Source organism: Chiloscyllium punctatum, chromosome 3, assembly GCF_047496795.1.
Source record: "Chiloscyllium punctatum isolate Juve2018m chromosome 3, sChiPun1.3, whole genome shotgun sequence".
Taxonomy (NCBI): Eukaryota; Metazoa; Chordata; class Chondrichthyes; order Orectolobiformes; family Hemiscylliidae; genus Chiloscyllium; species Chiloscyllium punctatum.
Genome location: NC_092741.1, coordinates 14,008,309 through 14,031,829, shown reverse-complemented (window position 1 = coordinate 14,031,829; position 23,521 = coordinate 14,008,309). Strand labels below are relative to the sequence as shown.

Here is a 23,521-nt window from a genome sequence, read left to right as displayed (position 1 = left end):
GATGAAGTCAGCAGGAGCATCAGTGGTCACCCCTACCTCAAACATCCTGCAAGAGGAATATTCCACTGCCTGTGCTGCCACAACTCTACACTTAGTCTCCAAAACAAGAACACTAAGTAACTTACCTGTTCAGCCGACTGAGTCCTTTTTTTTTAGGTTAGAGGAGGAGGGAGGATGGGAGACACTACACGTGTCGTGTCACTGGTTCCTTCTCCATTCAACTAACAACCACTTACCTTCCCGACCAGCTCTGTGCTCCAACTTCACTTCCACCCAGCTCCCGCCGCTCTCTGCTGCAGGATGTGCATTCTTCTGCAGTTCCTCAGCTCTTCTTGGGGTCTCCTTTACCAGCTTCATTAATACCATTGATTTAGCTTCTCTTTCCACATCTTTTCCCACAGGACCTTTCTTTAATGACCAGGCCTATGACTTAACATGTCCCACTTTATCACAGTGGAAACACCTGAGGCCTTTCACCTCCTTTCTACCCTCTTGGGCTTCTTTTTTATCCTGTGGTAAATTCTTAGCAATGCTCTTTACCGTTTTCTCATCAGGTAGGATTTCTCCTTATCCCAACTTCTATCCCTCATAGGATGAAATTCTGGCTGGAAACTTGCCTTGTCCACCAACGTGTCCTCATCTGTTAATCCTGCTGCCCTTCTCACTTCCTGAACTTTCTGTTCCTCCACATGAATTTTTACCATCTCTGGAAGTGAGTTTTTAAACTCCTCCAGCAGAATAATCTTTCTTCGAGCCTCAAAGGTCCTATCTATTTTCAAAGCACGCAGCCATTGATCAAAATGACTATGTTTAATTCTTTCAAACTCAACGTAAGTCTGACCTGGTTCCTTTATGTTTCTGAACCACTGTCTATATGCTTCTGGTACCAACTCAGAAGCACTTAACATAGCCTGTTTAACCTCTTCATAACCTCTTGACACCTTATCTGACTGTGTGGCAAATACCTCACTCACTCTGCCTACCAGTTTAATCTGAACTAGCATTACCCACTAAATCCTTGGACCACGCCACCAAATGCTTAGCCAATTTTTCAAATGAAATAAACAAGGCTTCAACATCTTTCTCATCATAATGTGGCAGAGTTTTGACATATTTATATATATGGAGATTAAATATTTATATATATGGAGTAAATCGCAACTTGGAACACATGGAGTAAACCCTCCTACTTAATTTAAACCAGCAACACAGAAAAGATTTATCCTGTGCAGCAATCTGTGAAAATTCGAGAGGCCAAGAGCTATTTAAAATAAAAGTTAACAACTTTATTTCTTAAAGTATAACAGAGAATAATTAGCTAATGACTATTTTTTTCTCTAACCTATCTTTTACATTCTCCTTCTACCTTTATCAAAAATTCAAGTTTTCAAAACCAGCCAGATGTCAAATCTTCTCTTCCTCGGTCTTCTTTTGTTCTTAGGGATTTCTGTTTCACAGATCATTGATCAATAAAGGTACGTTTAAGAGAACTATTCTCCCGGCAGTCTCCATGTGGTTGCTGGCTTGACAGTTCTCCTCCCAATTGTTCAATTTTCCCCAGTCTTATTCTTCCACAGCATTGGATTGTGTAATTGGCTTTTAAGATTGTCAATATACTAAATTCAAACTTTTTTCAGGGTGTAATTTAAACTAATTGGCCTAATTTGAATTTATTTTGGTTTCCTCAGGTAACCAGCTGATCGAGTTGTTTGACCAAATGTTACATTATATCTTTTTCAGAACACTCGTTGTTGTGTCAGGTAGTTCGGTTAGTTTTTAACTGTCTTAAAGGTACAGTATACCCACATCTTCATAACACTATTTTTAGGTTCTCCATGTGTTCTTTATGGGTCTTCCCTGTTATTAGCATGCCACCTTGGTAAATGGTGGCCTGGGATGGACCTTGTAAACTGTTCTCCATGGTCTGCTGAAAAACCTCACAGGCGGACAATATCTCAAATAGCAGTCTTGTATATTGGTACAAACTCTCATGAGTAATATCTGTAGCATACTTCTGGGAATCCTCACCTAAACACAACCGCAAGCCCGTGTGGCTCACGTCCAGCTTTGTGAAGCACAGTCCCCCTGCCAGCTTTGTGTATAAATCCTCTATGTGAGGAATTCGATATTTATCCAGCTGTGAAAAGCAGTCTACTTTTTGTTTAAAATCCCCACAAAGGCGAACTGGCCCATTATGCTTTACAATCAGTCTAACCAATGCTGCCCATTCCACAAACTGGGCTGGTTTGAAGGTTCCTTTGCTTTCCAGCCTCCTGATTTCTGCCTCTACTTTTGTCTGGAAGTCAAATGGCACTGGACAGGCCTTCCAGAATTGCTTCCTGGTCAACATGCAAATTGGCCTTGGCTTCATGGATAATCCTTAAACCTTGCTGAAAATCTTCTAGGAATCTAATTAGACCTTCACTCAGGCAGCCATTTTCTCATTGAAAAATGTTGAGCCAATCTAGGTAAATCTCTCTCAACCAATTTCCCCCCTTTGAGCTTGGGCCTGAGCCTTTTACACCAATCAGTGGTAACTGAAACAACTGTTTTTCATAAGAGAGCAGATCCGAAGTTGTACCGTTAATCTGGAAAGGCTCCCAGGCATAGGTTCTCAGTCTAGCTCAAGTCTTTCACAAACTTAAGGGTTAGAGTCCACAGTGAATTGTGTTTTAAGGCAGACTTCATGATCACTGAAACTGCCACGCTGGTCTTTATCTCCATTAGAACTGAGTGACCATTTAACAAAGCATTTATTTTGATTGATTCTGATTTGGATGCTGTTAAGCAGTTGAACTATTCTAAACCAGATTTCAGTGGACTTTCCAGGCTGTGCACTCTCCTGGATACTGACCTCTTACTCAATTTAGGTATAGTGGGAGCCTTTTGCTGTCTTGAGTCCACATATCAGCATCAATTACAATGGGTTTCCAGCCCAGATCCCGAAGAAATTTTTAACCATTTGGCCAATGCTTGGTTTTGTTTTGGTGTTTTGCTGTGGGTTGACTGAGGGGACATGTTCTGAGTGAGGCTATGTGGTGTTCCCCAAGCTCAGTCAGATTGGCAAAGGGGTCCATTGCAATACCTTGCAACTCATGTGCTCCATTTGCTGCATTTTCCAATGATAAAGTCAGTCGTAGTGACTGTTTAAAGATCAGTTGGGTTTCAGCGGGTAGGCATTTTTGCATGGTTACATCATTCTTGTCACCACTGAAATAGCTCCACACAGAGGTTGGTATCCCATCACTAAGCCACCCTTCATTCACATGTGGAAAGTCTTCACACTAATCCAGCTCACAGCCAACTCTTAAGAGTGTCAGGATGTCTGACATTCTAATTTTTATCTGTCAGCCAGGGATCCCCAATTGGGCTCAGGGAACTTATATTCCATGTAGTCTACTTGGCAGATCTTGTTACAATCAAACAGACCTCATTTCAGTTGTGGGGAAACGCTAAGACTTGAGTGTTTCTATTTGCAGCTGAAACATAGTGGTGAGCCAGTATCATGACTTACATTCTGCCATGACATGGTAAGACTAATCTCATACAATCTTCTGCTCAAAGTAAAATATTGTTCTCCTTTCAATCCTAATGCACTGTGACTGTGGTGTGTACCCATCTAAAGGATGTGCTGCCATAATTCACTAAGGCTCCTTCAACAGCATCTTCTGACTCACACCGTTTACCATTTGGAAGGGCAAGGGCAGCAGATGTATGGCGCTATGAAGTTGTAGGCATGTGCTGTACCTTTAAGAGTGAAAGCTGGCAAGCCTGAAATGTGAGTGACTGCAGGCACTGAGTCTACTGGATAATTTGAAGATATAACATTTGAGATGCCGCTCAGGTAGTGAGTTGCGAGACAACAATTCGAATTTAGCCAATCAGTTTAAATTATGGCCCAAGATACCAAAGCCCAATTGAATTTGAATATCACTATTTTGACAACATCAAACCAATGAGACAATCTGATGTTTTGGGGTATAAAAATCAATCTTTTTGAACCATTAGCTAGGGAGGCAAAGAGCACCAATACAGTCTGCCCACAGATCCGATCTCTGAAAGGTACCTTTATCTATGAAAGGCCTGTGAAGCAGAATACCAAAGAAAAGAAGACAGGAAGAAACAAAGCGAAAATAGACAGCTAGCTGGTTTTGAATTTTTTTTTTTGTAAATCTTATTTGGGGATTTTATCTGATCCATGTAGTGTTATAGGGTGGGAGGTAAATAAATCGATCAGACAAAGGAGGCTTACAATGTAGATAGTTGTTGTTTGATATTCTCTTTTCTTGGAGTTAATGAATAAATGATTATTTTTTTCTTTAAATAGTGGGATTTGGGTAGTTCTATGTCATTCATGCTTTAACAGATTACGAGGCGAGATGAGCTTTTCTGTGTGTCTGGTTTAAATTAGCAGTGAGGTTTGCCCCATGTCGTAACAATGGGAACACTACTATCTGCCATCACTCATTCCTGACCTAGAAAGATACCACCATTCCTTCAGTGTCATTGAGACAAAATCTTGGAGTGCTCTCTTTCTTACAGCCTTTTGCATGTACTTATATCTCAAGAACTGAAGCTGTTGAAGAAGGCTGCTCACTGCAACCTTCTCCAGGGTGATTCAAGATTGGCAATAAGTGTTGACCTAACCAACAATGCCCATATTCAAAATATAATTTTCATTAAAAACTTGGCTACCCAAATTAAAAGTGAAAATCTACTGTTATCAGACAGAACTTGCACATTCTGGGTCCCACACTACAGATCTGCCAAAATCCCACTTTAGTGAAAGCAACTGCTGATTTAATTGGCCAGATATGTCCATATAGCGCATAAGCACAAAACTGAAGCCAACTCCACACTGACCATGAGAAAATGGAATGAGCTGTATCCAGGGGTAAGATTTTCAATGTTAGGCCTTATTTGCCATTGTGTTTTGCCAGGACATAGTCTCAAACAATAATTAAAACATATATCATTATGAAATTTCTTTCTTGCAGTAGATTTCAATTCAGTGGACTGGAATTAAAGTTCACTTGAGTTTATATTTTTGGATATATGCAACATCTCAGGTTTGAACAATGTCTCTCACCTGTCTGTCTGGTACCATCATGGCTACTGTCCGAAATTGAATTTTTAGATTTTCTGGCAGTTCTTGGCGTCCTGCATACCCAGGATTCTGTGAGGGAGAAAAAAAGAGATTAAAGAATTCTTACAATGATGTGAATTGAAAGATAATTGAAGACGTGTGTTTAGTAAGAAATTATGAAATTACACACAGGGTCTCAGTGCAGTTTCAGAAAGGTCTGGACAATAGAAACAATTTATACTTGATGTCTTTGTAATGCATCAGCAATATTCCATCTGCTTTTTCAATAATTTATTGTACATGCATATGAACAGTTAGCAATTCATGTAATACAATAACTGGATCCTTCTGTGCCATGGAGATCAGCAATCTATTGCAAAACAAGACTTGCTTTTCTATTCTTCCTGCAAAAGTAGTGATGTTTATCTTATCTATGATATTCAACCTGTCAAATTCTTGCCCAGTCAGTTACCTTATCTAAATCCCTTTGCAGGATCTTTATTAGTTTCTGACCTATTGTTGTGTCATCAGCAAATTCAGATGTCATATTCTCTTTTTTCATATTAGTTCATTGGACATGGGAATAAATGGCTAAGCCAGCATTTATTCTCCATTCCTAACTGTCCAGAGTGGAGTTAAAGTTTAATCATGTTGCTGTGGTTCCACAGTCATGGTTTTATTTAGTAAAGCAAATCAATTAAGCTCTTAGGACTGAAATAATCTCAATTTATTCTCAAACTGTAAGTAGGTCTGAGGACTGACTTGTTGAGTTTAGCTGTTCATGGAATGTCACCCTGACCAAACCAGCCTGGGAGGTGAGTCCAAAACCTGGTCAGCATGGGAGGCAGTCCCAGAGCAGGCCAGCATTATAGGCTACTCCCAGCATGAGTCCCGGACTGGAGGACACCGTGGGGAGGTGGATCCTGGACTGGAGGCCAGGGTTGGGACAGACGTCTCAGACCAGAGGCCAGCTCAGGAATGGAAGTCCTGGATAGGAGGCCAGTGTTGGGAGGAGACTCCCCGACAGGGGCCAGTGCGGGTAGGGGAGTCCTGGTCTGGGGGCCAGTGCAGGGAGGCCCAGTCCCGGACAGGAGGCCAGAGTTGGGAGAAGAGTCCTGGCCCGGGGGCTAGTGCGGGGAGGGGGGTCTGCGATTGGGGGCCTGCGATCGGGGGTCAGTGCAGGAAGGGGGGTCCGGCACAGGAGGCCTGCGTGGGGAGGTGTGTCCCCGACAGGAGGCCAGCACGGGGAGCGGGGTCTGGACAGGAGGCCAGCATGGGGAGGGGAGTCCCAGACAAGAGACCAGTACGGGGAGGGGGGGTTCCAGACAGGAGGCCAGCACGGGGAGGGGGGGTCCCAGACAGGACGCCAGCACAGGGAGGAGAGTCCCAGACAAGAGACCAGTACGGGGAGGGGGGGTCCCAGACAGGAGGCCAGCATAGGGAGCGGGGGCCCGGACAGAAGGCCAGCGTGGGGAGGGGAGGCCCAAACAGGAGGAGGGGGGTCTCAGACAGGAGGCCAGTGTGGGGAGGGGGGTCCCAGACAGGAGGCCAGTGTGGGGAGGGGGGTCCCAGACAGGAGGCCAGCATGGGGAAGGGGGGATCCCAAACAGGAGGCCAGCGTGGGGAGAGGGGTCCCAGACAAGAGGCCAGCATGGGGTGAGGGATCCCAGACAGGAGGCCAGCACGGGGTGAGGGGTCTCAGACAGGAGGCCAGAGTGGGGAGGGGTGTCCCAGACAGGAGTCCAACACGGGGAGGGGAGTCCTAGACTGGGGGCTGCCACGGGGGAGGCAAGGTCCTTGCGGATTGCAAGTGATGCATTGAGTTTTGAAGCTTGGCATGGTCTGGAGACTTGGCTCAGTGTGGGCTGGAGGCTAGGTGCTGGCATGGATTGATGAAATGGACTGTAACTTGAGTATTTTTTAAAAACTTTTTATTCTCATGCTGGACTTTTATTTATTATTCTTTCAATTGTGTAACAAATATTTTAGTATCTGTACCTAGGTACACTGCACCTCAGATGCTTCCATAATTGGACACATTGCAAACTTTTAACTGCACTCCTTCGAGTGTGCATGACACCAAAGGCTAATTCAAACCAAATTCATTCCTCATACTTTCAGCTGTCAGTCCTGGGATCCTCTGAGTAATTTATCTTGCAATTTATACGAACATGTGAATCTATGAACAAGGAGTAGGAATCAGCCACTCAGCCTCTTGGCTGATTTGATTGCAATATCAACTCCACTTTTCTGTCTAAACCAAAGATGTTTCACCATTTTACTTATCAAGAATCCATCTGCTTCTATCTTAAAAAGTTCAAAGCAATACATTTTGAGGAGGGAAGGTTCCAGACAAAAGACTGAGAAAAAAAACATTCTTCTTATCTCTGTCTTAAAAGGGCAATTTGTTATTTTTGAATCGCATCCCTTAGGTCGAAGTTCTCCCATAAGGTAAAACATCCTTTTCATGTGTGTCCTGTCAAGAATCCCTCAAGATCTTGTCTCTCATTTTTCTAAACTTCAGCAGATACAAGTGCAGTCTGTCCAACCTCTACCCAGAAGACAACCTGCCTATTCTAGGTATTCGTCTCATAAATACCTTCTTTCAACTGTTTCCAATGCATTTACATTCTTCTATAAATCAGAGATCAATAATGTACATAATACTGTTGATGTGATCTCACTGATGCCTAATGTAAATGAAACTTCCGTACACTAATAGAATCTTAGAATCTGTACAGTGTGGAAACATGTCATTTGGCCCATCAAGTCCACGCTGAACCTCCGAGCATCCCCTCTCCCTATCCCGCCTCAGGCGACTAACTGTGTGGAGTTTGCATGTTCTCCCAGTGTCTGCGTGGGTTTCCTCCGGGTGCTCCAGTTTCCTCCCACAGTCCAAAGATGTGTAGGTCAGGTGAATTGGCCATGCTAAATGGCCCGTAGTGTTAGGTAAGGGGTAACTGTAGGGGTATGGGTTGGTTGCGCTTCGGTAGGGCCGTGTGGACTTGTTGGGCCGAAGGGCCTGTTTCCACACTGTAAGTAATCTAATTTATCCCTGTAACCTTTCATTTTCCATGGCTAACCCACCTAATCTGCACATCCCTGAATACTATGAACAATTTAGCATGATTAATCCACCTAACCTGACACCTTTGGACTGTGGGAGGAAACCAGAACACCTGATGGAAACCCACACAGGTGCTGGAAGTACTTGTTAACTCTACACAGACAGTCACCCGAGGGTTGAATCAAGCCCAAAACCCTGTGAGGCAGCAATGCTCAGCACTGATAATATACATGGGAATTTTCTTCTAGAAGGTAGTCATATACCTTACCTTAATTACTACAAATTCAGTACTCAGTTATGGATTTTGTTACTTTTTTAAAAGTTCTGAGATGAGCACTTGAAATGTCATAATAATGAAAGCAATAAGTCCAGTGTGACAAAGTGAGAGAAGTGTAGGTAGAAGTATGTATTTGATGATACAGACTCAATTGACCAAACAAGCGCATCTCCTGCACTGTATGATTCTTTGATTCTATGAAAGAAGTAAACAAGAGAATTTATCAGATAGAATTTCAGGAGACTCATTTCCTGCACTTGACCAACAGTTATGAGTTTCCTGTGTCAATAAAAGTAGGAATTGCAGGGAGAATGAAAAATTCACTGTAGTATTAAATTGTTCTGTTTTTGATTAGTTGTGATGTGGAGGTGCTGGTGTTGGACTGGGGTGGACAAAGTTAAATATTACACAAAACTAGACTATGGTTCAACAAGTTTATTTGGAAGCATAAGCTTTTGGAGTGCTGCTCGTTTGTCAGGTAGCTAGTGGAGCAGGATCATAGGACACAGAATTTATAGTATATTATAAATCACTATATATTATGTCCTCTGATCCTGCCCCACAAGCTACTTGACAAAGGAGAAGTGCTCTGAAAACTTGTCTTTCAAATAAACCTGTTGGACTATAAGCTGGTGTTGTGTGATTTTTTAACTTTCATTCGTTGTGTGTAATAACCGATCTGTGGTCAAAGCGCTTGATCGGTCAAGCTCGGATGTGGTCATGAGAAATGAAATAGTGGAAGCCAAGTAGCGGCACTCATAGGTAATTTTCAAACTGGCAAGATGGAATGAATGATGTGGCATACTGATTAGTGCTGAGGCCGATCTGCATTTGATTATAAATGGGGATTCTGGGTAATCCAAGATGGAGGACGGAAAAAATTTCTGGCTGTAACAGCTGCTCCTTTTTTTGAGGTATTTTAGGTGCTGGAGGTGATTTCCTCAAATTCCAGGAGCAGCAATTATTGTTTTATATGCTGTTGCATTGTTTTGGAACTTTGGAAAAAATGTCAAAACAACAGCAGTTTTAAAAGGGGGAAGAGCAGACAAAGGAAGCACATGGTGAAGACAGTGCAGGAGAGAGAGAAAGAGAGAACCTGCACAGTTACTGTCTTTGCTATTTTTGAATTCATGTATCGCTGGACATCGGAGGGCATCTGGGAAATTTAACAAACACTGAATTTCACAACTAATCTTGGAGGAACCTGTTTGGGTTAAGTTCACAACACAGAATCAGATAAGTTAATCATTATTTGAAGTCTGTCCAATAGAAAGGCTGCAGTAGTGAGTATAGTGGATTCTTTCTTGAATATATGTTTTTGGAGATAAGTCTCTTGATTAAACTTAAAATATAAGCCATAACTATTAACTTAACCTGGTGCAGTGTTTTGTAGAGGAATAAGACGGTGTTATTTTCTGGGTCTGTAGATTGTGAAGGAGCAAAAATCGCCTTTGAAGTGATATGTACTTCTTGTCAGATGTGGGAATTTAAGGGTTACTGCAGATTATATCTGCCATAAATGCTGTTGGATGCGAATCTTATCAGATCGAGTGGATTGTTTGGAGAGACAGTTAGAAGCAATGAGGAATTTGCAACAGCAACAGTATGTGATAGATGGCAGTTATAGGAAGGGGTGAAAGTCTCAGATACAGTCATATAGATGGGTTAACTCCAGGAAAGGTAAGAGAGGTAGGCACCTAGGGCAGCAGTCTTTTGTGGATATACCCATTTCAAACAGATATGCTGTTTTGGAAAATGCAGGGGTAATGGATTCTCAGGGGAATGTAGCACGAACAGCCAAGATTCTGGTATTGAGACTGGCTCTAATACAACGAGGGGTACGTCAGCTTCCAAGAGATCAATTGTGTTAGGGGATTCTGTAGTCTGAGAAACAGACAGATGTTTCTGGGGCCAGCAGAGAAAAAGCAGAATGGTGTGTTGTTTCCCTGGTGCCAGGTTCAAGGTTGTCTCAGAGAGGGTGCAGAATGTTCTCACGGGGGAGAGGGGCCAGCAAGAGGTCATTGTCCACATTGGAACCAATGATATAGGAAGGGAAAAGGTTGAGATTCTGAAGGGAGATTACAGAGAGTTGGGCAGAAATTTAACAAGGAGATCCTCAAGGGTAGTAATATCTGGATTATTCCCAGAGCTATGAGCCAGTGAGGGCAGGAATAGAAGGATATAGCAGATGAATGCATGGCTGAGAAGCTGGTGTATGGGAGAAAGATTCACATTTTTAGATCATTGGAATCTCTTTTGGGGTAGAAGTGACCTGTACAAGAAGGATGGATTGCAAAGGGAAAGGAGAAGGGGAAGGGGACTAATAAACTGGCAGGGAAGTTTGTTAGAACTGCTTGGGAGGATTTAAACTAGTAAGGTGGGGGTGTGGGACCCAGGGAGTTAGTGAGGAAAGAGATCAATCTGAGACATGTACAGTTGAGAACAGAAGTGAGTCAACAGTCAGGGCAGGCAGGGACAAGGTAGGACTAATAAATTAAACAGCATTTATTTCAATGCAAGTGGCCTAGCAGGGAAGGCAGATGAACTCAGGGCATGGTTAGGAACATGGGACTGGGATATCATAGCAATTACAGAAACATGGCTCAGGGATGGGCAGGACTGGCAGCTTAATGTTCCAGGATACAAATGCTACAGGAAGGACAGAAAGGAAGGCAAGAGAGGAGGGGGTGTGGCATTTTTGATAAGGGATAGCATTATAGCTGTGCCAAGAGAAGATATTCCCGGAAATACATCAGGGAAGTTATTCTCCACTAGAGAAGGTGCAAAACTTGACCTACTCATGGGAAATAAGGCAGGGCAGGTGACTGAGGTGTCAGTGGGGGAGCACTTTGGGGCCAGCGACCATAATTCTATTCGTTTTAAAATAGTGATGGAAAAGGATAGACCAGATCTAAAAATTGAGGTTCTAAATTGGAGAAAGGTTAATTTTGACAGTATTAGGCAAGAATTTTTGAAAGCAGATTGGAGGCAGATGCTCGCAGATAAAGGGACAGCTGGAAAATGGGAAGTCTTCAGAAATGAGATAACAAGAATCCGGAGAAATTATATTCTAGTCTGGGTGAGACGAAAGGCTGGTAGGTATAGGGAATGCTGAATGACTAAAGAAATTGAGGGTTTGGTTAAGAAAAAGAAGGAAGCATATGTCAGGTATAGACAGGATAGATCGTGTGAATCCTTAGAAGTGTATAAAGAAAGCAGGAGTATACTTAAGAAGGAAATTAGCAGGGCAAAAAGGGGTCATGAGATAGCTTTGGCAAATAGAATTAAAGAGAATCCAAAGGCTTTTTACAAATATATTAAGGACAAAAGGGTAACTGGGGAGAGAATAGGGCCCCTCAAAGATCAGCAAGGCGGCCTTTGTGTGGAGCCACAGAAAATGGGGGAGATACTAAATGAATATTTTGCATCAGTATTTACTGTGGAAAAGGATATGGAAGATATAGACTGTAGGGAAATAGATGGTGACATCTTGCAAAATGTCCAGATTACAGAGGAGGAAGTGCTGGATGTCTTGAAACAGTTAAAAGTAGATAAATTCTCAGGACCTGATCAGGTGTACCCTAGAGCTCTGCGGGAAGCCAGTGAAGTGATTGCTGGACCTCTTGCTGAGATATTTGTATCATCGATAGTCACAGGTGAGGTGCCGGAAGACTGGAGGTTGGCTAACATGGTGCCACTATTTAAGAAGGGTGGTGAAGACAAGCCAGGGAACTATAGACCGGTGAGCCTGACGTTGGTGGTGGGCAAGTTGTTGGAGGGAATCCTGAGGGACAGGATGTACATGTATTTGGAAAGGCAAAGACTGATTCGGGATAGTCAACATGGCTTTGTGCATGGGAAATCATGTCTTACAAACTTGATTGAGTTTTTTGAAGAAGTAACAAAGAAGATTGATGAGTGCAGAGCAGTAGATGTGATCGATATGGACTTCAGTAAGGCGTTCGACAAGGTTCCCCATGGGAGACTGATTAGCAAGGTTAGATGTCATGGAATACAGGGAGAACTAGCTATTTGTATACAGAACTGGCTCAAAGGTAGAAGACAGAGGGTGGTGGTGGAGGGTTGTTTTTCAGACTGGAGGCCTGTGACCAGTGGAGTGCCACAAGGATTGGCGATGGGTCCTCTACTTTTTGTCATTTACATAAATGATTTGGATGCGAGCATAAGAGGTACAGTTAGGAAGTTTGCAGAGGACACCAAAATTGGAGGTATAGTGGACAGTGAAGAGGGTTACCTTAGATTACAACAGGATCTTGACCAGATAGGCCAATGGACTGAGAAGTGGCAGATGGAGTTTAGTTCAGATAAATGCGAGGTGCTGCATTTTGGGAAAGCAAATCTTAGCAGGACTTATACACTTAATGGTAAGGTCCTAGGGAGTGTTGCTGAACAAAGAGACCTTGGAATACAGGTTCATAGCTCCTTGAAAGTGGAGTCACAGGTAGATAGGATAGTGAAGAAGGCACTTGGTATGCTTTCCTTTATTGGTCAGAGTATTGAGTACAGGATTTGGGAGGTCATGTTGCGGCTGTACAGGACATTGGTTAGGCCACTATTGGAATATTGCGTGCAATTCTGGTCTCCTTCCTATCGGAAAGATGTTCTGAAACTTGAAAGGGTTCAGAAAAGATTTACAAGGATGTTGCCAGGGTTGGAGGATTTGAGCTATAGAGATAGACTGAACAGGCTGGAATGTCGGAGGCTGAGGGGTGACCTTATTGAGGTTTACAAAATTATGAGGGTCATGAGTAGGGTAAATAGGCAAAATCTTTTCCCTGGGGTGAGGGAGTCCAGAACTAGAGGGCATAGGTTTAGGGTGAGAGGAGTAGGATATAAAAGAGACCTAAGGGACAACTTTTTCACGCAGAGGGTGGTACGTGTATGGAATGAGCTGCCAGAGGAAGTGGTGGACACTGGAACATTTGCAACAATTAAGATGCATTTGGATGGGTATATGAATAGGAAGGGTTTAGAGGGATATGGGCCGGGTGCTGGCAGGTGGGTCTAGATTGGGTTGGGATATCTGGTCGGCATGGACGGATTGGATCAAAGGGTCTGTTTCCATGCTGTACATCTCTATGACTCTATGACTTCGAACAAGGGATAGAAGGTATGAGTACCAAATTTTAAGATGGCAAAAACTGTATCTGGAGTCGTGTGCACTGTGTTGGCTCCCAATTTAAGGATGGATGGGACCATGTTGGAAGCAGTTTCAAAAGCTTTATTGGATTAATATCTGGAATGGGTGTTTTATGAGATATGGCTGGGCAGATGAGGCTGGTATTAACTGAAGTTTAGAAGTGTGAGAGGTTACTTGATTGAAGCATATCACACCCTGAAAGGTAGACATTTCCTCATAAGGGTGAATCTAGAACTAAGTGTGAACCATTTAAAGCAAGCAAGATGCTTTTTTTTCTCTCTCAGAAAGCTATGTATCCTTGGAACTACCTTCCTGAAAAGGTGGTGCAAGCATAGTCCCTAAATATTTTTAAGGCAGAGGGAGATACCTTCTTGTAAAACTAGGGATGAAAAGGTATCAGGGTATGTGAAAATGCAATCTTGACTTTACATTGAGTGAGATTAGCCATGATCTTATTGAATTACATAGCAAGCTTAAGGGACTGAATGACATTTTCCTTGCCCTTGAGTCTTTCTAATATTGTCATTGCATGTTCTTTGTTAGTTATAAATCCAGTTCAAAATATTATCCAACTCTCAGAGCATTTACTATTTGAGGTTGAGTATGATGAAACTGACAAGAAGCAAATGAATGAGAAACTGAAGTGGACTTTGAGCAGCGTGCTCAAACATTCAACAAGATCATACCTGATCTATTTCAATGATATTCCACATACAATCCCTATGTGGTGAATATATTAAACAGAAAATCCAAGATCTACTTTGTCATTTTGAATCATATTGTACTTGATACAATAACTCTGCTTCTCTTCTCACAGATGCTGCTCAGATTTCACACCATATTCTGCCTTCACTTCAAAATCTACCCCCTTTAGACCAAGCAAACTCGTTCAAGCATATTTCAGCATTTCAACTTGCCATTCATTTTCTTACCATTGTGATAAAAATACCAAACTCTGGATTCAATGACACGTTATCTCCATCAGTGAAGATAAATTGTTTCTTTCTTTCTTTTCTTGCCATAAGAATAATATAAATCTGTTGAGCTGCGACAGATAAAACTGGCAGCTCAATTCGATTAAATTCATCAAAGCAGCCCCAGGAACCAGACTGTGCCAAACCTGAAAAATGCAGAACACTGGTTACTACTGTTTGATATTGCAAAATAAAGTTAGTCAATGACATTTTGTAGCTAGTTACTCATCGAGAACTTTTAATTAGTTGACATTGCATCTGATCATTTCAAGTTGGCTGTTGACAATATTTTGAAATGATCACAACAAAAACAACAGCAACTTGCACTTAAACAGCACCACCAATCTAGAAAAATACCTCAAGATACTTCACAAGTACATTATTCAACAAAATATGTTAAAAATTTTCAGAAACAATTCTGTGGAGTGAGCGGTAAAAATGAAAAGATTGAGAGAAAGTTTTCCCAAGCTTAGGACCAATGCAATCATACATAAAGTTACAAATGGTGTTGCTGAAGGTTTATCATTGAAGTAAACTTGAAGGGTTGTAAATTGGGGGAAACTTCAGCAATTGGAGAGGATGAGCCATGGAAAGTTTTAAAACCAAGCTTTATTAAACCAGGAGCCAATGTAGGTCAGTAACCAAAGAGGCAATGAATGTATGGCACTGAATATGTATTTGGGCATAAGCAGTAGAGTTTTGGAGGATGTAAGGTGAAATGGTTTTGGCAATGGAGAAGATTGATTCATTCAGAGTGTGTGGACTAGCATTTATTGCCCATTGAAATTCTGCAATTTATTTTGAGTAGGTAGAACAATAACAATGTCGTAAGGCTGGAAGTTTCAGGATTTTGACCCAATAACATTGAAGAAACAGTGAAATATTTCCCAGTCAGGATGGTGAGTGGCTTGGAGGGGAAATTGCAAAACTGCAGATAATTTCCAAGTATCTGCTGCCCTTTTCCTTTCCAATAGAAGTGGTCAAGGGCTTAGAAAATGTTGTTGACAAAACCATGGTAATCCTCTGCAGTGCATCTTGTAAATAGTCCACACTGCTGCTACAGTTTGTGGCAGAGGGAGTGTATGTTAATATAAATATTGTCATCAAGTGGAATGTGTTACTCTGGATGGTGTCAAGTTTTGTGGTTGTCAGTGGGCAAGGTCAGGGCCTCAGTTGAAGGGTAAATAGGAAGGAAACATTATAAATGCTTTTGCCTCAGCCCAATGTAACATAAATAAAAAGGCAGGATATATAACAATGGAACTAGAAAAAGATAGTCCTCACATCGGGAAGGAGTGGAGATGAGATGGATGTGTGGTCAACTGTGTCTGAGGCTGCATATACATCAGGGAAGATGAGAAGATTAAAAATAATACTTCTTAATGTAGTGATCAAAGAATATAGCATATAATTGAAAAAGGACACATAGTGCGAAAACCTCCCATCTTACATTCCTCAAGACAGTTCTTGATTGGTGCTGAGTTCACTTTTGTTTGTCATTTGTATAAATGATTTATATGAGAATATAGAAAGCATGGTTATTAAGTTTGTGGATGACACTCAGATTGATGGTATGGTGGACACTGAAGAAGGTTATCCAAGATTACAAAGGGATCTTGATCAATTGGGTCAATGGACAGAACAGTGGCAGATGAAGTTTCATTTGGATAAATGCCAAGTGTTACTTTGTCAAAAAACTCAATAGAATTTGTTAGGCACGACCTACCCTTCACAAAACCGTGCTGACTGTCCCTGATCAGATTATTCTTTTCTAGATGTTTATAAATCCTATCTTTTATAACCTTTTCCAACACTTTACCAACAACTGAAGTGAGACTCACTGGTCTGTAATTACCAGGGTTGTCTCTACTACCCTTTTTGAACAAGGGAACCACATTTGCTATCCTCCAGTCCTCAGGCACTATTCCTGTAGACAATGATGATTTGAAGATCAATGCCAAAGGCTCGGCAATCTCTTCCCTTGCTTCCCAGAGGATCCTAGGATAGATCCCATCCGGCCTAGGGGACTTGTCTATTTTCACATTCTGCAGTATTTCTAATACCTCTTCCTTGTGAACCTCAATCTCTTCTAGTCTAGATGCAAGTATCTCTGTATCTTCCTCGCCGACATTTTCATTTTCTATAGTGAACACTGTCGAAAAATATTTATTTAGTGCTTCCCCTATCTCCTCTGACTCCACACACAACTTCCCACTATTATCCTTGATTGGCCCTAATTTAACTCTCATCATTCTTTTATTCCTGATATACCTATGGAATGACATACCTTTTATCCTCACTCTCTGGTTTCTGCTAGACAGCCACGCTTCTATCCATGCGAGCACCTTGCCTCTGACACCATGTGCTCTTATCTCACTCAGTAGCCTCCTATGCGGCACTTTGTCGAAGGCCTTCTTGAAGTCCAGGTAGATAACATCCCGCCTTCATCTAACCTACTCGTTACCTCCTCAATTAATTCTAACAGATTTGTCAGGCATGACCTCCACTTGATGAAACCATGCTGACTTTGCCCTGTTTTACCGTACACTTCTGAGTATTCAGAAATCTCATCCTTCACAACAGATTCCAGGATCTTACCCACGACCAAGGTTAGGTTAATTGGTCTGTAATTTTCCATCTTTTTCCCTACTCACTTTTTAAACTGGAAGGTTTGAATTATAAGGAAAGACATTTTTTTTCCCCAGAGCATAGGAGGCTAAAGGGTGCCCTTACAGAGGTATATAAAATTGAGAGGCATGGATAGGGTAAGTAGAAAGGTCTTTTCCTTGGGGTGGGGGAGTCCAAATTTAGAGGGAATAGGTTTAAGGTGAGAAGGAAAAGATATAGCAGAGACCTGAGGGGCAACATTTTCACTCAGACGGCAGTGTATATGTGGAATGAGCTGCTAGAGGAAGTGGTAGAGGTGGATACCAGTACAACACATTTCAAAGATATTTGGACAGGTATATGGATAGGAAAGGTTTAGAGGGATATGGGCCAAACACAGGGAAATAGGACTAGTTCAGTTTAGGAAACAAGGTTGTCATGGACAAGTTGGGCTGAAGGGCCTGTTTCTGTGTTGTACAAATCTATGATTCTAAGAACCTTACCAGAGATTTGAGCTATGGGATGTAGTCCAAAGATAAAGGACAAACCTTTTTGATTGAGGTGAGGAGAAATGTTGTCAGAGTTGTGAACCTTCACATTCTCTATATCAGAAGGCTGTGAATATTCAATTGTGGAATATAAATAACACTGACAGAACTGTAGACACTAAGGGACTTGCAATAACTGCCTGATATCAAGTCACCTTTTATTTACTTTTGCATAATACACTGACTGTGGCCAGTCAGCTCAAAGTCAATCTCCTGAATTGAAAAGATTCTAAATCTCCTGGTTCTATCTTTTTTTTCTTTTCTTTGTTTTACTGAGGAGATTCTAATCTCCTGAATTTTATTTTTTTATCCTTTATGCTTTTATTCCCCAAAGAAACCAAACAAAACCAAAACAGTAAGGTAATGACTCAGATCAAGAGAAATTTCCCTATAGTCCACTGGCTGTGGCCAGCCAGCGCATGGTCAGTCCACTGAACCTAGGAGATACCAAATTCCATGGGTTTTGTTTACTCAGGAGATTTTTTTGTCTTGGTTGTATTGTTCTTTTGTTTTCATTTTTTTTTTCTTTTTTGAGGAGACTTTAATCTTCTGCTAATACTTTCTTTTTTACCTTTCTTTACTGAGGTGAGTCTAATCTCCTAGTTAATATATCTACTTTTCTTTAGTGTCCCATCAACAAATCACCTTTTATTTTCCAGTAGAAGGTGAGGACTGCAGATGCTGGAGATCAGAGCTGAAAATGTGTTGCTGGAAAAGCGCAGCAGGTCAGGCAGCATCCAAGGAGCAGGAGAATCGACGTTTCGGGCAGCATGAAACGTCGATTCTCCTGCTCCTTGGATTCCTCAGCCGGGCTGAGGTAGACCCCCAGGTAGAGGAGATGGGTGATACTCCAGCTGAACCCCCGTAACTGCTCCGGAGGAGAGTCCACCCGCCACGGACCGAGCAGTAGTCCAGAATATTTGGCCCAGTTGATCCTGGCGGAAGACGCTGCCAAGTAAACGGCCTGGCACTCGCGCATCCTCCCCAGGTCAGCCGGGTCGGTGAAAGTGAGGAGCATGTCGTCGGTGTAGGCCGAGAGGACCACCCCCGTTGCCCGCACCGCACAGAACCAGCCCCGACAACCTCCTCCATAAGAGGCGCAGGAAAGGCTCCACGCACAGGGAATACAGCTGGCCGGACAGGGGGCAGCCTTGACGCACTCCTTTCCCGAAGCGAAGGGGCGCCGTCAGGGACCCGTTAACTTTAACCAGACACTCTGCGGCGGCGTACAAAAGTTGGATCCGGGTGACGAACTGCCTCCTGAACCAGAATGCCCGCAGAGTCCCGAGCAGGTACTCATGATCGACCCTGTCGAACGCCTTCTCCTGGTCGAGAGACAGGAAGGCACTCGGCAAACCAGCCTGTCGAGAGAAATGGATTAGGTCCCGGACCAGGTGGACGTTGTCATGTATCCTCTGGCCCGGGACCGTGTAGGACTGGTCCAGGTGAATCATGTGGGCCAGCTCAGAGGCCAGACAAGAAGACAACACCCTGGCGAAGATTTTGTAGTCCGTGCTAAGGAGGGAGACCGGACGCCAGTTCTTCAAAAGAACGAAGGTCCCCCTTCTTTGGCAGCAGAACAATGACCACCCTGCGCCAAGAAAGGGGCAGCTCTCTGGCATTTAGACACTCCCCCAGGACCTGTGCATAGTCGCTCCCCAGGACATCCCAGAACACCCTGAAGAACTCCGCAGGCAACCCATCCAGCCCCGGGGACTTGGCCCTTGACAGCCAGTTGAGGGCGCCGGTCAGTTCGTCTAAAGTGACGGGAGCGTCGAGCCTTCCGGCGTCCACCGGGCCGAGCTGTGGCAGGTCCTCCCACAGAACTCTGCGAGCATCCTCACTGGACGGATCCGGAGAGAACAGAGCCGTGTAATAGTTTCGGACGTGGGCCCTGATACCCTCTGGATCTGAGACGAGGAACCAGTCGTCAGCCAGCAGCACAAGGAGCTGCTGACGGGTGCCACGCCTTTTTTCCAGCGAGTAGAAGAAGGGGGAGCCGTGGCCCAGGTCCTGGAGGAGCTGGATCCGCAACCTCATATACGCGCCCCAAGCCCAGATGAGCTGCAGGTCCCGAAGCGCGGCCTTCTTCTCTTCGTACGCCCCGCGCAGGGCCGGGTCCGCGTCGGGTTGACCAAGGCGTGTCTCCAGGTTGAGCATCTCCCTCTCCAACTCCCCGATCCTGGATTTCCGCCTCTTCGTCGACTCCCTCGCGTACTCCTGACAGAAGACGCGGACGTGAGTCTTGCCCACGTCCCACCATAGCCTCAGGGAGGGGAAACTTCCCCTCTTCCTTCTCCAGCCGGCCCAGAAATGACGAAACGAGTCCCGGAATTGCTCTTCCTCCAGCAGCAGGTTGTTAAAGTGCCAGTACGTGGAGCCGAGCCTGGCACTAAACGGAAGGAGTTCCGCCCACACCAGGTGATGGTCCGTGCACGACACCTGCTGCGTGGAGGCCCTCAGAAAACAGGAAGCGTACGCCCGCGAAACGTACAGGCGGTCGATTCTGGACGCTCCGACCCTTCACGAAGGAGAAGGTGATGGAGTCGGGATGGAGATTCCGCCAGACTTCCACCAGGTCGAAGGACTTGACCAAGTCTCCCAACCTCCTCCACAACGCCCAACCCGTGCGGGCACCGCCGTGGTCCCTGCCCTCGAGGACGCAGTTAATGTCTCCCCCGAGGATGACACACTGGTTCTCGTCGCTGGAGGCGAGATGAGCAGACACTTCTTCGAAGAAGCTCGCTTGCCTCGGCACGGCCAGGGGAGCATAGACGTTCACTAAGTGAAGAACCGTGCCCCCCCAGCCGAACCGTCAGGTGAAGCAAACGGCCTGGCACAGGCTCCCTGAATCCCAAGATCTCTGGCTGAAAATGCGGGGCCAATAGGATAGCCACCCCGCCAGATCTGCGGGTGAGATGCTCATGTAGACCCCTCCTTGCCACTCCAGGAGCCAGGTGGCTTCGTCTCCCAAGGTAGTGTGGGTTTCTTGCAGGAAGCACACTGCATACCTCCCGTCCCGAAGGACCGAGAGGATCTGGAATCTGCGCTGTGACTCCCTGCTGCCGTTGATGTTGAGGCTGGCTATAGTTGTCTCCATGTCAGAAGCATTGTACAACCACCACCAGTACAGTTAAAAACCGATATATATATTTACTGGGAGGACAAGGGAGGGGCACAGAAATCCCTAGCCCTCAACAGGAGTGCCCCCAGGAGGTTTGCTCATTCACGTCGAGCCCAGGCGCCTGGCAAGCAGCGTGGGCCGACCAGTAAACTCTTTCAAAGGAGCTCCAGCGGTCGAGCACCAGTTGGGCTCTATCCCGGCGACTCCGAGTTTCCTTGACAAACTCCCGGAATTCCTCGAGGGGGATGAGGGGGAGATCAGTGGGGGGCACCTGGGACTCGAAAATGTCGCTGCAGACAGAGTCCGCGTCATCCCAGGTGTCTGCCATCGATCCCGAACCCTCCTCCAGGAGGTTGCCCTCGGTCACCGACCCCTCCCACACCAAGAGGATGGGGGCTGGTCCGGCACCGCAAACTGGCCTCAAACCCCCAGCGACCCCACCCCCAGGGTCACCAGCAGTACCCTCCTCGGTGCACCCCTTCCCGGAACGCCCCGAGGTGTTGCAGCGCCAGCGATAGGCGTTGAAGCCCCAGGGGATTCTCTATCGGGATGGGGGGTGGATGTGGGGTCAGTGGGGCCAGGATCAGGTATGGGTTTGGGGGTCAGGGTTCCCACGCCGGGGCGATGCTGGCACGGCCGCAGGGGCATTGTCATGCCGGGGCGGGGCGTGGGCTAGGTGTCGGGGATGGGTGGTCTCCCCGTGGGCGGGCCTGACGAGTCGCATCTTCTTGAGCACCTTTTGGCCGGCCGGACGCTCACCCCCTCCCTGCCAGAGGCTGGAGCATTGAAAGCCTCCGGTGCCGGGGCTTGTGGTGCTGACTTTGGGGGAGGGGGAGTGGGCGCGGCGGCACCACCATCAGCCGTTGTCGTGGGCTGGGCAGCCTTCTGGATGGGGCAGTTTTTTCTTATGTACCCCATGTTGTGGCACAGGTGGCACCACACGTCATCCGCTGTCCAGAAGGTGCGGTAGGCCGCGCCCTCGTGGAGGAGGGTGAAAGAGTCCTCGGTGACCTCCTCCCGGGCCAGGCAAATGAACACCTGGCTTCGGAAGGAGAATATGTGTCGGAGGGTGGAGTTCTTAAGACTGAGCAGGAGCGGTTGGACACCCGACTGGATCTCCCCCAGGGTGGTGAGGTGGGGGAGGAGCTCACTGGCAATGAAGGGCGGGACGTTGGAGATCATGACCCTCTGGGTCGACGGGCAAATGTGTCCCGCCCACAGTGAGCCCCTTCTCCACGGCCAGGTGGACCGCCTGCTTGGTCTTTAGGAAAAAGACGGCCTTCCTGTACATACGAGCTGCAGCGACGATGGCCAGTGGGCTGACCACACTAGCCATGGCCTTGCTGTAGGCCTCGATGATCATATTGGGGTGGGGATAGGCCTTTACCCCCAGGTGTTTGGTTCAGTGCTTGAAGGGGGTCGTGGTTGCTGCCGGGGTTGGAGCAGCCGAGCCTAAGGCAGCGGCTACCCCAGCATAAGTGCGGCTGGGCCCCGCGACCTTCGGGCTCGCCATACTTTGCTGCTAGATGTTGGTGTGCCCCAGGCAGCAGCGGTGGAGGTGGGCCTCTTGCAGCAGCAGTGGCGGAAGTCCTGGGGAGGTGCCCAAGGCGAGTCATCCAAGGTGAGTCCCAGGCAGCAAAGGTGGAGACCAGGAACAGCAGCGGTGGAAGCAGGCCTCAGGCGAGTCCCAGGTAGGCCCTTGGTCGCAGCGGTGGGGGCAGACCTGTGGGGGAGGGTCCCCAAGGCAAGTCCCAGGCAGCCCCAAAATTGAGTCCCAGGCAGCAGCAGTGGTGGAGGTTGTGGGCAGGGGCCCAAGACGAGTCCCAGGCAGCAGTGGTGGAGGCAGGCCTCTGGCAAGTCCTAGGCAGGTCCTTGGTTGCAGCGGTGGGGGGCAGACCTGTTGTGGAGGGTCCCCAAGACAAGTCCCAGGCAGCAGCAGTGGTGGAGGCTGTGGGGAGGGGCCCAAGGCGAGTCCAAGGCAACGGTGGTGGAGACAGGCCTCAGGCAACAGCAGCAGTGGAGGCAGGCCTCTGGCAAGTCCTAGGCAGGCCCTTGGTCGCAGCGGTAGGGGCAGGCCTGTTGGGGAGGGTCCCCAAGGCAAGTCCCAGGCAGCAGCAGTGAGGCAGGCCCCAAGCAGCAACAGCTGAGGCAGGTCCGGGCGGGGTCCCAGAGACCAGCAGTGAGAGTGGGCGCCAGGTCAGCAGTGACACTCCCTTGACCTGGGTGAGGCCCAGGCTGCAGCTCCAAAAGTAGGCCCCAGACTCAAAAGCTCTCACTTCCTTCTGCTTCTGCCTCCTCCTCTTCTTCCTTCTTCCTTCTTCCTCCTTTCTTTCTTTCTTCCTTCCTTCTTCTCTCTCAATGTGGGGCAGCTGGTCCAGGGACAGTCCCCTTCAAGGAGGAGAGTTCTTGCACGCACACACACACTCTCTCACACACTGATGTAACTCTCAATAGGGAAAACACCCGAGTGGCCAGTGACAAACAGTGCCCTTCACATCAAAGGGTAATGCTGTGTGATCGACCTCCTGGTTTTCTTTTCTTTCTTTTCCACACCCGAGTGGCCAAATCTCTGTTATTTTTCCTCTGTTTTTTCTTTTTCTTTTTGTTTAACCCCCACACTACCGCCTAACTGCGGTAGTGCTTATTTTTTTCCCCAGCATCTATGGTGGGTGTGTGC

General features: G+C 45.9%; 1 protein-coding gene across 1 annotated transcript in view; it reads right to left on the bottom strand.

Annotated features, from left to right (window-relative positions):
- LOC140453945 (dynein axonemal heavy chain 8-like) overlaps positions 1–23,521 on the bottom strand; it is a 1,117,430-nt gene that overhangs the window by 400,396 nt on the left and 693,513 nt on the right. The window contains exons 45-46 of the mRNA XM_072548819.1: positions 14,524–14,711; positions 5,090–5,176 (exon numbers count right to left, since the gene is read on the bottom strand). Of these exons, the coding sequence (XP_072404920.1) occupies positions 5,090–5,176; positions 14,524–14,711 (275 nt within the window). The remainder of the gene's footprint in view (positions 1–5,089; positions 5,177–14,523; positions 14,712–23,521) is intronic.